The sequence below is a fragment of the Podarcis pityusensis genome, assembly GCF_964106645.2.
Source record: "Podarcis pityusensis genome assembly, chromosome: 4".
Taxonomy (NCBI): domain Eukaryota; kingdom Metazoa; phylum Chordata; class Lepidosauria; order Squamata; family Lacertidae; genus Podarcis; species Podarcis pityusensis.
In genome coordinates, this window is record NC_138027.1 from 79,084,005 (window position 1) to 79,098,235 (window position 14,231).

General features: G+C 43.5%; 1 protein-coding gene across 6 annotated transcripts in view; it reads right to left on the reverse strand.

Annotated features, from left to right (window-relative positions):
* The window catches only part of SEPTIN10 (septin 10), a 33,125-nt gene that overhangs the window by 13,830 nt on the left and 5,064 nt on the right, over positions 1–14,231 (reverse strand). For 3 of the 6 annotated variants that reach the window (XM_081003153.1, XM_081003148.1, XM_081003152.1), the window contains exons 2-5: positions 10,017–10,085; positions 6,210–6,321; positions 3,263–3,458; positions 1,578–1,764 (exon numbers count right to left, since the gene is read on the reverse strand). In XM_081003153.1, coding sequence (XP_080859279.1) covers positions 1,578–1,764; positions 3,263–3,458; positions 6,210–6,321; positions 10,017–10,085 — 564 coding nt within the window. The remainder of the gene's footprint in view (positions 1–1,577; positions 1,765–3,262; positions 3,459–6,209; positions 6,322–10,016; positions 10,086–14,231) is intronic. The other 3 variants (XM_081003149.1, XM_081003151.1, XM_081003150.1) reach the window with 3 other exon arrangements.

The window sequence follows — 14,231 nt, forward strand, 5'->3', positions numbered from 1 at the left end:
AAAGGAGATGATATTAAATCTAGAGTTGGGATTTCTAATAACCATAAAATAAACATGCAATTGGTCACAACCATCTAGCTTGCTGGTACCAGCTGCTTCAATTTATTTCCTACATTCCTCACTGTCTTACTGATTAAGAAGTGAAATTGCATGAAGCTACAAAAAGAGCAGGAAAACTATCTTGAAATGCTGCCTTTGTTTTTCAGTACAGTTTATCTCTACAACATTTTTAGAGGGGCTGAGATCAGTATATTAGCACTTTAGAAGCAGTTTCTATTGTCTGTCATTTTTTAAAAAGCAACAACTATATTTTCATCTGGCAGATTCTTAGATGCATTTTTCAGACTACATATGTGTCAGGGTCTATACTGAAATATCAATATGAGCTATAGTCATAGATTTTTAAGAAGCAGTAATAACAGGGATGTAAAAAGCCCACATTTCCTGATAGGCAAAATTAATATAAAGTAAATTCAAAGCAATGTATAGTAAGCCTCCAACTTACACAAGGGTTAAATTCTGGGGATCATGCCTAAGGCCAAAATTACATCTAGTCAAAACACACTGGGTGCAATGGCGGATGGGATTGCCAAAGTTCGCCCCCTTTTTTATTTTTTTAAACATTTTGCCAAGCGTGTAAAGTTAAATGAGCACAAGATTAATGCACATAAGTTATGGGCTTAGTGTACATAAAGGTAAATGTAAAGGTAAAGGTAAAGGGACCCCTGAACATTAGGTCCAGTCGTGAACGACTCTGGGTTGCGGTGCTCATCTTGCTTTATTGGCCAAGGGAGCTGGCATACAGCTTCCGGGTCATGTGGCCAGCAGCAGCACACAGAAACGCAGTTTACATTCCCGCCAGAGTGGTACCTATTTATCTACTTGCACTTTTTTTGGCGTGCTTTCGAACTGCTAGGTTGGCAGGAGCAGGGACCGAGGAACAGGAGCTCACCCCGTCGCAGGGATTCAAACTGCCGACCTTCCGATCGTCAAGCCCTAGGCTCAGTATTTTAACTGTTTTATCCCTATAGGTAGGTTAGTAGACCTTTTCCTGCTAAAAAACCATTGCCCTATATTCCTGTCACTTCCCCAAGAATAGGCCTAGAGCATGAAATCACCAAACAGGTGACCCAAACCAGGTTTCTAGTCAGGAAGAGGTAAGAGTGCATAGATATTTCATCGCATCCAGTCACCGATTTCACCTCAGGCATCATTGCTTCTCTACAACTCTGTTATGAAGCACTATAATCCCTTTGCTTGTTCAAAGGCAAAATAACTTTATCCTGAGTTTTCGTCAAAGTAACAGGCTTTTAAAAACTGAACATGACGAACGATGTTTAAGTAAACTTTGGACGGGGAAAGGCTTACTCAATTTCACTTACGCAATGCTTATTTTTATCGAAACCTTTATTCGTTCTTGACAACAAGACTGGATTACAGTTAAAACGACATGTTAAATTTATTTTCATAATGCTGCTATATATTTTTTAAAAGGCCCCTGTGAATACTCTAAGAGTTCAGCTGCAAGAAAGATTATTGCTATTTTTTTCCCTCTAAAGCTGGCTTTAACATCTTACCTTGCTATCGAGATTTTTCATGGTTAATAAATCAAGACTTTTGAGGGAATGCCCTGTGGGTGAAATAAAGTAGAGGCACACGTGGATGCGAGTGTCATGGTAATTATATAAGGAGCGTTTAATTTTCAGCTCTTCCTGGAGGTAAGACTCAAACTGTGCATCTATGTAATCCACTATTGGCTGGTAGCTGGAAAGAGGAGGGGAAATATAATATTAGAAGACAGAGGTGAGTTTCATTCTAATACATGAGCCCATGTCCCCATTTGCCCACAGAGGCCTTCACTGAGGCCCTCAGGGTCCTCTATCCCACAACAGCTGAAATTAGGCTTGAAAGAAGAATTCTGCTGTCAGCAGTAGAACAGGTTGTGACATGTACTTGGTTGTGGTGTTTGCCCACAACAGTTTCTCAATTTGCAAATGGGCCCACGCACCCCAAAACGTTGTTGACCCCCTGCTATGCACAAGCTGTCAAAGGCACAATAAAACAGCAGTGGCATTACTTCAACCACACTTTTAGTCAGTTCCTATCTATATTAGTTGCTCAGAGTAATAATATTCTAATCATGAGGACAGCTTGCCATAAATAAAAAATAACAAGGGCACAGCCACAGAAATCCACGCATTTTGGCTAGGCTTGGCAGACTATCCTGGTTCAGGTGTTGCCATAACACTGTGCCAGAAGAAGAAGAGTTTGGATTTGATATCCCGCTTTCTCACTACCCGAAGGAGTCTCAAAGCAGCTTCTTTCCCTTCCTCCCCCACAACAAACACTCTGTGAGGTGAGTGAGGCTGAGAGACTTCAGAGAAGTGTGACTGGCCCAAGGTCACCCAGCAGCTACATGTGGAGGAGCAGAGACGCGAACCCGGTTCCTCAGATTACGAGTCTACCGCTCTTAACCACACCAACACACTGGCTCTTGCGCGGACATCATATTGCACTGAGCCTGAGAGGTGCTTTCCTCTGAAGTTCAAAGTCAGCGATCATCCCATGTTGTGGGGTGGGCAGCACGAGCTGCTCGTGTACACATCATTGCCTAGCACTGGCAGATGCTGGGAGGAGGAGGAGGAGGAAGCTGAAGAGGACACGGGAGCTTCCATGCAGTGCAGCATTTCAGAAAGCACCTTTGACGTGCAGCACCACATAAATGATCACTGGATCGTTTTAATTAATCCTAAGAAAATGGCCAAAGTCCAAAGAGCTGTTCATCTAGCCAAAAGGGACTTCGTTTGTTTTTAACGGCTGTTCTTACATGACAGATGGCAGACTGCTTTCAGCTGCCCAGTGGTAAAAAATTAGACATTACAATGGTCACAAACAAGCCTTTGGGCAAGCATACAGTAGGCGTTTGGTTCCTGACCATTGCCTCTAGGATTGGAGTGTTTTTCCAAAATAATCTGTCGATAAAATGATAGTAGGCTTTACTTTGTGATTTAAAATAAATGGTTCCCAGATTAGCCTGTATAAATGGGCAATTTCTCTAAATATTATGTTCAATGTATTGTTGTTTAACATTTGTATTGCAAGCTTCCCAGAGATTTCTAGCAAAGGGGAAGTGGGTACACAATGTCAAAAAATAAAATAGAATTGCATCAGAAATACTATCAATACCACCCACTTGTCAGAGCCAAGTTGACATGTCACAGGGCAAATTAAGAGGACATTATTTACGTGAGCAGATACTAACCTATCTTCCTTGTTTATCTGGTCACCAAATCCAACGGTATTGACAATGGTCAGCTTCAGTCGAACATTGCTTTCTTGGAGTTCGTATGTCTCAGCTTTAAGTCTTACATTTGGCTGAAAGTGTGTTGACACACGGTCATCAAAACTGGTATTAAACAAACTATCAGTCAAAGTTGATTTCCCAATTCCTGTCTCGCCTAAAATTGAAGACAGGTAAACATGTACTTATATGAAACAAACTAGAGAAATTTCACTGCAACATAAAGAAGTTTCTCACATTGGGGGGGAGGATGAAAAAAGTTATTCGTTATAATTTAATGCTGGGTTTATTCAGAGAAAACACAATCTTTCTGCATTTCTTTGTAGCTGTATCAGATCACCATGTCATTTCCTATAAAGGCACACAGTACTATACCGTCTGTTCCCTCTCATCCATATTTGTATTTCCCGCTTCACCCTCAAGTTTTTTTCACTCTATGGGAATAACATTCATACCATAGTGGTTTGTGACAGGTTGGTAGCTTCTTTGAGAGCAAAACTCCTACTAAGTTAACTCAACTCGGCCTATAGGGTTTTTTGTTCTCTCTACACCTTATTATCTTTCAAAAGAGACTATTGTGAGAATACAAGGCTGTTGGCTATTTCTTGTTCCTGGAAAATTTGGGGGGTGGGATGAGGTTTGGATTAACATTAGTCTGTGGCCAAGTCATAGTACTCATGGCCACATTGTTGGCAAAGCTGTTTTTCAGAATATTTCCTCCAACATGTCCCCCCCCCCCCCGCAAACCTTTAGGGGCTTGGAGCAATACTCTAGCCCAATCTTCAACCCCAATTCAGAACTTCATCTGTTTATCTGAACTGGTACTAGAAGCTTGACAACAAGTTATAAATGCGTTGCCACACTCTTAACTGGGCCAAGTGCTAGCAACACATGCTAACTGGGGTAGCCAACATGGGGCCATTCAAATGTTGAGCACTACATTTCCCATAATCTCTAATCCAGGCACAGACAAACTAGGCCCTCCAGATGTTTTGGGACTGCATCTCCCATCATCCCTGACCACTGGTCCTGTTAGCTAGAGATGGTGGAGTTTGTAATCCCAAAACATCTGGAGGGTCGAGTTTGCCTATGCCTGCTTTAATCATTGTTGGGGCTGATGGGAAATGCAATCCAAAGTATCTGGAGAGCACCACACAATAGTACAGTGGTACCTCAGGTTAAGTGAAGCTGAGGCTCCAATACTTTGGCCACCTCATGAGAAGAGAAGACTCCCTGGAAAAGACCCTGATGTTGGGAAAGATGGAGGGCACAAGGAGAAGGGGACGACAGAGGACGAGATGGTTGGACAGTGTTCTCAAAGCTACCAGCATGAGTTTGACCAAACTGCGGGAGGCAGTGGAAGACAGAAGTGCCTGGCATGCTTTGGTCCATGGGGTCAGGAAGAGTCGGACACGACTAAACGACTAAACAACAACAACACCTCAGGTTAAGTACTTAATTCGTTCCGGAGGTCCATACTTAACCTGAAACTGTTCTTAACCTGAAGCACCACTTTAGCTAATGGGGCCTCCTGCTGCTGCCGCGCCGCCGGAGCCCAATTTCTGTTCTCATCCTGAAGCAAAGTTCTTAACCTGAAGCACTATTTCTGGGTTAGCGGAGTCTGTAACCTGAAGCGTATGTAACCTGAGGTACCACTGTAGACTGCTTCAGATCAGAGACAAGAATTTCACCAAAAGCTTAAGCGTCTTTTGGGGTGGGGATGGGTTGTAGCAATATTTCCACTTTCAAGTAGAGTGCAACCATTCTGGGAAAGAGTAGTATTTACAGAAATCAGCAAAATCACAAATCAGAACGTACAATGTAATCCAAGCCTAGGTTTATTAACAATTTTCAAAGATATTCAGCTTAATTTATTATACAAGGAACTTGTTACTTTTCTTCTGGTGGCAACACGATTCCTTGTAGCAAAGAATTGGAAAGGACTTGATCACCTGCACATCTCAAATGGAAACAGAATGTATGGACAACTGCTTTATCTGAGAAAATAACTTAGGGGGTATGTGCCTTGAACAATGCATCCGATACGGACGATTTTGTTGAAATATTATAAAATATTCCAGTGAACACTCTGGTGACTGGCACCCACTGACCATGAACATGGACTTATAGGGAAATATTATTCTGTTAATGTTTACATTGGTATTTTTGAAAACCAATTAAAGTCTTTAATAATAATAATAACAACAACTTTCAAGTAGATTGCTAAATACAATATGCATACTGCATCTTTTAAATAGGTCTGGAAAGACCATGTGAATCAGTGTGACAATACTGCTAACAATGAATGAGTAAAGGTAAAGGGTAAAGGGACCCCTGACCATTAGGTCCAGTCGTGACTGACTCTGGGGTTGTGGCGTTCATCTCGCTTTATTGGCCGAGGGAGCCGGCGTACAGCTTCCGGGTCACGTGGCCAGCAAGACTAAGCCGCTTCTGGCGAACCAGAGCAGTGCATGGAAACGCCGTTTACCTTCCCGCTGGAGCGGTACCTATTTATCTACTTGCACTTTGAAGTTGTTTCGAACTGCTAGGTTGGCAGGAGCAGGGACCGAGCAACGGGAGCTCACCCTGTCGCGGGGATTCGAACCGCCTACTTTCTGATCGTCAAGTCCTAGGCTCTGTGGTTTAACCCACAGCGCCACCCGCGTCCCAATAAATGAGTAGTAATCCGTTAAAAGATGGCCAACAGTTTTGTGAAAACATAAATTTTGAAAACACAGTTAAGGATCGTAATAAAAATAGCATAATTAAGCCCAATTACATAATATAACTATCCTGCAGGCAATAGTCAAGGGAAAATGGTAACAGTCTCTTCTCACAGCTTCAGATTTTCTGTGAGAATGAGATTTAAAATGGAATCATTCATACTGTTGATAGCTATTTTACTTACCAATACAGAGAATGTTGAAGCAGAACCCCTGATGGGTAGATTTATTAACCAACTGATCTGGCAAACTATCGAAACCAACATGACCAGACAAGGATAAAGGTCGGCAGCCCTGCTGTAGAAAAAGAGTACGGTGAATCGGGATAAAAGATTGCAATGTTATTATAACTACCAGTGATTCATTGCCAAGCTTTTTAATTAAAAAAATACAAGCAAATAAATAACCATCATGAAATATACAAAAATAACCTGCCTGACCCACCCCAACCTCCTGAATAAAAAAAATGCAATTGTTAGCCAAGAACAGAACCAATAAATGCATACCAAATCTCACTAAAAACCATTGTCTTTTTGTTGTCCATTTAAAGCCTGTACTTGTTTGGTAAGTTTTTCCCTTGGACAAATGGGCCAAATTTGTTCCTGCCAACAGTCTATTGATAAATTGTGCAAGCTCTTCCATTTGCATGCAACTCGTTGCCTCACTGCCACCAATAAAGATGTCATAAGCTCTTTATGTAGCAAGTCTCCATTCTTCCAATCAGAGCTAATTGTGGGGCACAAAGGGCTGACTGTTGAGTCACTGTGCTAATCTCCTGAAAGATGTTTATAGCTTCACATAATCACCAAATGTGGTAGAAGGGTCCGATCTGACCACATTCCCTTCAGCAGGATGATGGGGCTGGTTTTACTGCACCTCTGTGGTGTCAGGAACCATCTATGAAAGAGCTTAAAAGTTGTTTCTCTAGTTTTAGCCAATATCAGTAATAAGAGCTTTTTCAGCTCACACATTACAAAGGTCTAACCATTGCAGTTCCTTCTCCAAGTCAGGTACCATCTATGAAAGAAACACCCCAGTCGGGCAAAGACAATCAAAGAGAGAGGGAAGCAAGGTTGGTGGGAGATGTGGCTTTGTGGGAGTTTTAAGGGCCACACAAGGAGGGCCGAAGGGCCTGAGGTTCACCATCTCTGATCTAGCTGCAAAGAAGAGGAAAACCTAAAAGAAGGGTACAGGAGTCAATACCCATTTTTTAAAAACTTTGTGCCACTCCAAACATTGTTTTTTAAGAAAAAAGACAGACGTACCTTAGAAGTCAAATGGAATCCATTCCAGAAGTCTGTTTGACTTCCAAAATGTCTGGGAACCAAGACGCGGCTTCCGATTGGCTGCAGGACCTTCCTGCAGCCAATCGGAAGCCGCAGAACCCCCCTGGACGTTCAGCTTCCAAAAGAATGTCCAAAAACCGAGACAATCACTTCCGGATTTCAATCATTTTGGAGCCAAAATGTTCGGCAACTAAGCCATTTGAATTACAAGGTACGACTGTACTGCTATTCCCCACAACAGACCCAGGCTTCTCTACCCGAATTCTACTGGCATGCACAGAGAAGTAAGCAGAGGCTGCTCTCTCACTTAACATTGGACTTTGGGGAGGCCTTGGAAAGGGACTCGTGCATCTGCTTTCCTTGAAGATCAACACAAAGTGCGACAAATCCCCTTTCCCTTCTCTGCCTCATCTGCACATGCAGATAGTTTCAGGAAGAAGAAGGGCTTCAGAAAAGGAGGAATGCATTGGGAATCCTAGTGAACTGCCTTCCCAACATCTCGTGCAAACAAGATGCTAACCCCTTCCCTTTCCTTAAGCCTCTATACATGCAGAGGACAGAAAAGTGGCCTGTTGTCCCCCTTCCACATCTGGCACTGTCAAAAATCCCTCCCCCTCCAAGTTCTTTGCAACATGTGCCAAACTAAAGAGTGGTGATCTTTGTGCTGGGAGCCAGGGCACAAGTGGCTGCCAGAAGGGAGTGGTTACTACAGCTGACTCAATTTGTAGACTCCTGCTATTACAGCACTGGGTAAGTTGAAAGAAGATCTATACCATTTTGATCAGTGTACATATCTGATACACAAAAATATACAGCATATCACACACTACTGTATGTACTTTCCCAAGTGACCTTTAAATCATGATAAAGAGCCACTTTCACTTATAAAAATAAGCCAGAAATTCTGGCTTCTTGATATCTGCAGATCTAAAAAAAATGTAGTATAAACACCAACAACTGGGAAACACTGGCATGAAAAAGCTCTAGTTGGAGAACAACCTTTACCAAAGGTGCCATGGACTCTGAAGACACTGAAACTCAGAACAAAAGAGAGAAACGTGCTAAGAGGAAGGCACGTTTGGCAAACCCTCACCATGATCAACTCCTGCCTGGAAACCTATGTCCACACTGTGGAAGGACGTGTGCATCCAGAATTGGCCTCCACAGTCACTTACGGACTCAACTGTTAAGATTGTGTTCATGGAAGACAATCTTACTTGGCTACAAATGATTGTGGGATACTGCCTGCTTCTTCCTGCTTAATTTGGTTATGGCGCAAGCTGCATAAACAACCTAGGAAGGCTTCCCATCACTGTATGTCTGAACTGGGAATCCCTAATAAGCCATGATTAGCAAGCCAACAAACCATGGCTTAAGACTACCTAGCAACTGTAGCTTTCTGGGGAGCAAGAAGCCACTATATCTGGCTCAGACATGACAGGAAGCAAGGGCTTCCTAATTTGTTTGTCCTACGTGCACTGGGGGCTGAGTGAAATATTCACATTAAACTATGGTAAGTAAAAAAACAAAAAAAACTTATTATGACATGGCCAAATTGGAGTGGACAGCAACAAAATATATCAGATTCATCAGTAAAACAATTACTGAAGTACTAGGAAAATTCCTATCTAACACAAGGATGTGTGTATTAGGTTTTCCTGTGTTGCAACAGAAGTCCACTGTTTTCCTTTCTTTTAAGTGGGAGGCTAGTTTATCTGTTAGCAGACTACTTGGTGGAACCTTATCTAAGTAAGTTTTTGTGGAAAGTAAAGATACTCTCATCAGTTCACAGACACGTACTTTTAAATGTGCCTCCAGCTGTTCATTAATGTGTTTCAAATACAATTGTTACGTAATAAAAAAGTAAAGGTACCCCTGACTGTTAGGTCCAGTCATGGATGACTCTGGGGTTGCAGCGCTCATCTCGCTTTATTGGCCGAGGTAGCCCGCATTTGTCCGCAGACAGCTTCCAGGTCATGTGGCCAGCATGACTAAGCCGCTTCTAGCGAACCAGAGCAGCACACGGAAACGCCATTTACTTTCCCGACAGAGTGATACCTATTTATCTACTTGCACTTTGATGTGTTTTCGAACTGCTAGGTGGGCAGGAGCTGGGACCGAACAATGGGAGCTCACCCCGTCATGGGGATTTGAACCACCGACCTTCTGATCAGCAAGCCCTAGACTCTGTGGTTTAGACCACAACACCACCAGCGTAATACCACGAGTCAAAAGCCACAATTAGATACACCCTACTATTGGTCCTTCTGGCTGCACAATCTAGTCAAAATTCTATCATCAAAACTGAATTATATCTTAGATGACTTCAATCATGGGCATTTTTGTTCAAATCTCTACTTGGCTGGGCAGAACCACTATAATTCACACAGAGCATACCTTAGCAGGCTTCTATATTCCTTCCGATATTAACAAGCCTTAAATACATTCATCATATGTTATCTATAATGGTAACAATTTACAGAGAGATAGTCACATTAGCTATGGTGCAATAAACCCAATGGCGTCTTAAAGACCCACACATTTATTATGCTGCAAGTTTTAATCACTAAAAGATAATCACATTTATTATCTCATGCCATAATAAATGCACAAGCCTTTAAAGTTCCCGAAGACTGTTTGTTCTTTTTGTTCTAAAATGGTAATGTAAACTAAAATCCCCATAGAAACTTTTAATTGTTTACTCACCCTCCTTGCATCTTGATTATTTACTGGTTGGTTAGAGGGTGCTCTCATTCCGATATCAGATTGATAGCGCTAGGAGGGGGAAATAAGACGAACAGTTTTTTTTAAAAAAAAAGAAATTAAAGAGAATATATCAAATTAAAACAATGAGGTAAGGAAAACAAGTTTGATGAAAGTAAAGTTTTATTTGCTTGATTGATTAATTGGCTAAATGTACATATGCATAAAAACAATTATTTCTGAATTGTTTTTTGTTTTCAGATGATGCTCACACATTGTAGTAGACATCATCTTAGAAGCCACACTCCTATGTGTGAGTGAGAAAGAAGCAAGATGGTTTTTGGCATCTCCCATTTGAAAACAGCATGCTCCAAACAAACCATAGCTAACCATAGTTTATAAGTTTGTATGGCACAAAACTTGGTTAAGCAAAAATAGAAGTGAATGCCATGTTGAAGGCCCACTTTGTCTTGTTCTCATCAGAAAAAAAATAGCAGTATATGGGAGTCTGCCCCACAGAACACTTGGCAAGACACTTATAAGTAGACCTGCCTAGAATTGCACTCAGAATTATTTTGGAGGTTTCCAGCATGAAGAAGGCAAGAGCCAAGACACAACTGAAGATGCAGCTTTGCAATTCCACAGGAAGCCAAATTGTATTGTCGTTTCTACAGAATATCCAGTTTTGAACCCAACAGACTTATTATGAACAGCTTTATTTTTCTAAATTCACAGAACCAACGTAATAATAGCAGCAACAGAAAACCACTAACATATTGCTCAGAACATCTTTGTAATATGACACCAACTTCATTCTGGAATCAGCACCACTGTTAATATCTGAAAAGCCAAAGACCAAGGTTCAAATAAAATAAGCTAACGTTTTATATGAATCAAGAGACCACCTCAAAAGTAGCATTCCATGATGCACTACGTGCCATTTCACCTAAATCTTCTGGTATTGAAAACCTCTAGAAGTAAGTATTTCCCTTCTTTTCAAAGGTCCTTCTATACCTGAAGGAGCGTCTCCACCCCCATCATTCTGCCCGGACGCTGAGGTCCAGCGCCGAGGGCCTTCTGGCGGTTCCCTCATTGCGAGAAGCAAAGCTACAGGGAACCAGGCAGAGGGCCTTCTCGGTAGTGGCGCCCGCCCTGTGGAACGCCCTCCTATCAGATGTCAAAGCGATAAATAACTACCTGACATTTAGAAGGCATCTTAAGGCAGCCCTGTTCAGGGAAGCTTTTAATCTGTGATATTTTACTGTATTTTTTGTTTCTATGGAAGCCGCCCAGAGTGGCTGGGGAAACCCAGCCAGATGGGCGGGGTACAAATAATAAATTATTATTATTATTATTATTATTATTATTATTATTATTCTATAACAGTGGAGCCCTATATATGTTTATACAGAGGTATGTCCCACTACAGTCACAGCGCTATCCTATATGTGTCTGGACAGAACACCATTGTGAGCAATGGTGCTTGCTCTTTAACAGTGTGTATAGGATTGCCACCACAATGCAGTTCACTCCTAGGTAAGTGTCCATAGGATTCCAACCTACAGGTCACTTCTTGTATGCAGCGTGGCTAGGTTCCCCCCCTCCTCCCATGTATTAGAAAACCAAAAGGCAGCAAGGTTGCCTGCCTAGCCAAACATTAAGGAGGAACGATGTCAGCAAACCCACCTTGTTCTCTGGAGTCTATTTCATAATACAGCCCAACCTGATTTCTAGGCATTAGGGCATGTTAAACAATGCTAATACAGTAAAAGCAAACATCCCCCACCCCTGATACTCACACCAGCTCTAAAAAATAACAGTTTAAAAAAAGTTCTGCAGAACTAAGTTTGACAGGAGTGAGCATGGAACAGAAGGAAATGCATATTTAAACAACAGGATGTCATTACACAGCCAAATGTCTTGATGCAAGTATTCTTCACTTCACAACAATGCTGAAACACTCATATCAAAAGTACCAAGTGGTTTGTTTCCTGGTGTTCCTGAACTTGTGCCAAAGAGGATACTTGCAGTTGCAAGTTTTAATCAGGAAACTAAGTGACTCAGTGCCTGCTAGAGATAATAAAATTACCAAATACTTTAGCAGCATCTAAATAGCCAGGCAGCAAATAAATATTATAATTTTGGTATTATGAATGGAAATATAGTTATTGTCTTTACAGAGCACATGACATCTAGCATAAGCAACTACAGAAGATAAACAAAAAACTGGCAATAATTTGTCCTGCACAACAGAAACAAAGGATTATTATTGTATCATCTACCGGTACTTCTTCTAGGGGGGGAAAGTGGATTCACACTGATGTGCCTACCCCAATACACAAACAGAAATTTGTTGACATAACAAAAAACTACTTACAGCTACATTTCTAAAGAAGAATTTGTGTCTAGACTTAGAACGATAAGCAGTTCTGACACTGCTTTGTTACTCCACGCTGTCCTTTTCAAATTGGCACCAGTTGCTGCTGCCGCTTTGCCGGTGAGTCTTGGGGAGGACCGCTCCCCCTGCAAGCCCATTCTCCATCTTGGGCCTGGGGGCGGGCCCCATACTCCACCTCAGCATATAAGGCTCCAAGGAGGCCCCGGGACATTGCTGCTGCCGCTTTGCCGGTGAGTCTTGGGGAGGACCGCTCCCCCTGCAAGCCCATTCTCCATCTTGGGCCTGGGGGCGGGCCCCATACTCCACCTCAGCATATAAGGCTCCAAGGAGGCCTCGGGACATTGCTGCTGCCGCTTTGCCGGTGAGTCTTGGGGAGGACCGCTCCCCCTGCAAGCCCATTCTCCATCTTGGGCCTGGGGGCGGGCCCCATACTCCACCTCAGCATATAAGGCTCCAAGGAGGCCTCGGGACATTGCTGCTGCCGCTTTGCCGGTGAGTCTTGGGGAGGACCGCTCCCCCTGCAAGCCCATTCTCCATCTTGGGCCTGGGGGCGGGCCCCATACTCCACCTCAGCATATAAGGCTCCAAGGAGGCCTCGGGACATTGCTGCTGCCGCTTTGCCGGTGAGTCTTGGGGAGGACCGCTCCCCCTGCAAGCCCATTCTCCATCTTGGGCCTGGGGGCGGGCCCCATACTCCACCTCAGCATATAAGGCTCCAAGGAGGCCTCGGGACATTGCTGCTGCCGCTTTGCCGGTGAGTCTTGGGGAGGACCGCTCCCCCTGCAAGCCCATTCTCCATCTTGGGCCTGGGGGCGGGCCCCATACTCACCACCGCCACAACTTTAAGGACACTGGTGCTGCAGCAGCAAATGTTTAAACGTTTTATATATTTTAAAGTGTTTTAAAAGTGTTTTTACTTTTTACTTTGTTGTACCACCATAAACGGTGGTTTTTATCCATGTATTTTTATTTTGTTTTCTTTTATTTTGGGTTGGGGTGGGATGGTTGTTGAGTGGGGTGGGGATTGGTTTTGTTTTGGTGTAATTGTTTTTTGTTTGTTTGTTTGTTTGCTTTTGTATTTTGTAAATGGAGGCGAGTATGAGGCTTGGGATTCCTACTGTGGAGGGGCGAGGGAGGTATGGCGGTGGGGGCAGATGTTATAGGCGAAGGGGATCGAGATACGGATATGCTCGTACCCCTTCCAATCTGCGCCCCATCCCGAGAGACGAGGGTAGGGTGAGCAAGGATTACTCACCTCCGTCACTGGTGTTGTGCAATGCCAGGTCTATAGGCAACAAAACCGCCACCATGCGAGATTTCATCATCTCGCAGGGGGTCGACCTGGCTTGTGTGACGGAGACCTGGGTGCGCGAAGGGGATACTGTTACCTTACGAGAGATGGCGCCCCCGGGTTTTTCCGTCCTCCACCAGTCACGGACTGTGGGCCGGGGGGGAGGGGTGGCATTATTAATCCGGGAAGATTGTTCTTTCAGGGCTCTACCACCGCCATCGATCCCCGGCATTGAATGTGTTGGCCTAGTGTGGGGCTCCGAGGTGAGCTTGGCTGTCTGGCTGGTGTACCGGCCACCTAGCGCACCAGCAGCCACCCTGTCAGGCCTGCTGGAGGCGGTGGCCGGCTGGGCCTTGGAGTTCCCTAACCTATTGGTATTGGGGGACTTCAACATCCATGCCGATGCCACTCCCTCCTCACAGGCTCTGGACCTGGTGTCTTCCATGGCGACACTAGGGCTCTCCCAGTTTGTTTCGGGCCCCACACATCAAGCAGGCCACACGTTGGATTTGATCTTTGGTGTCGGTAT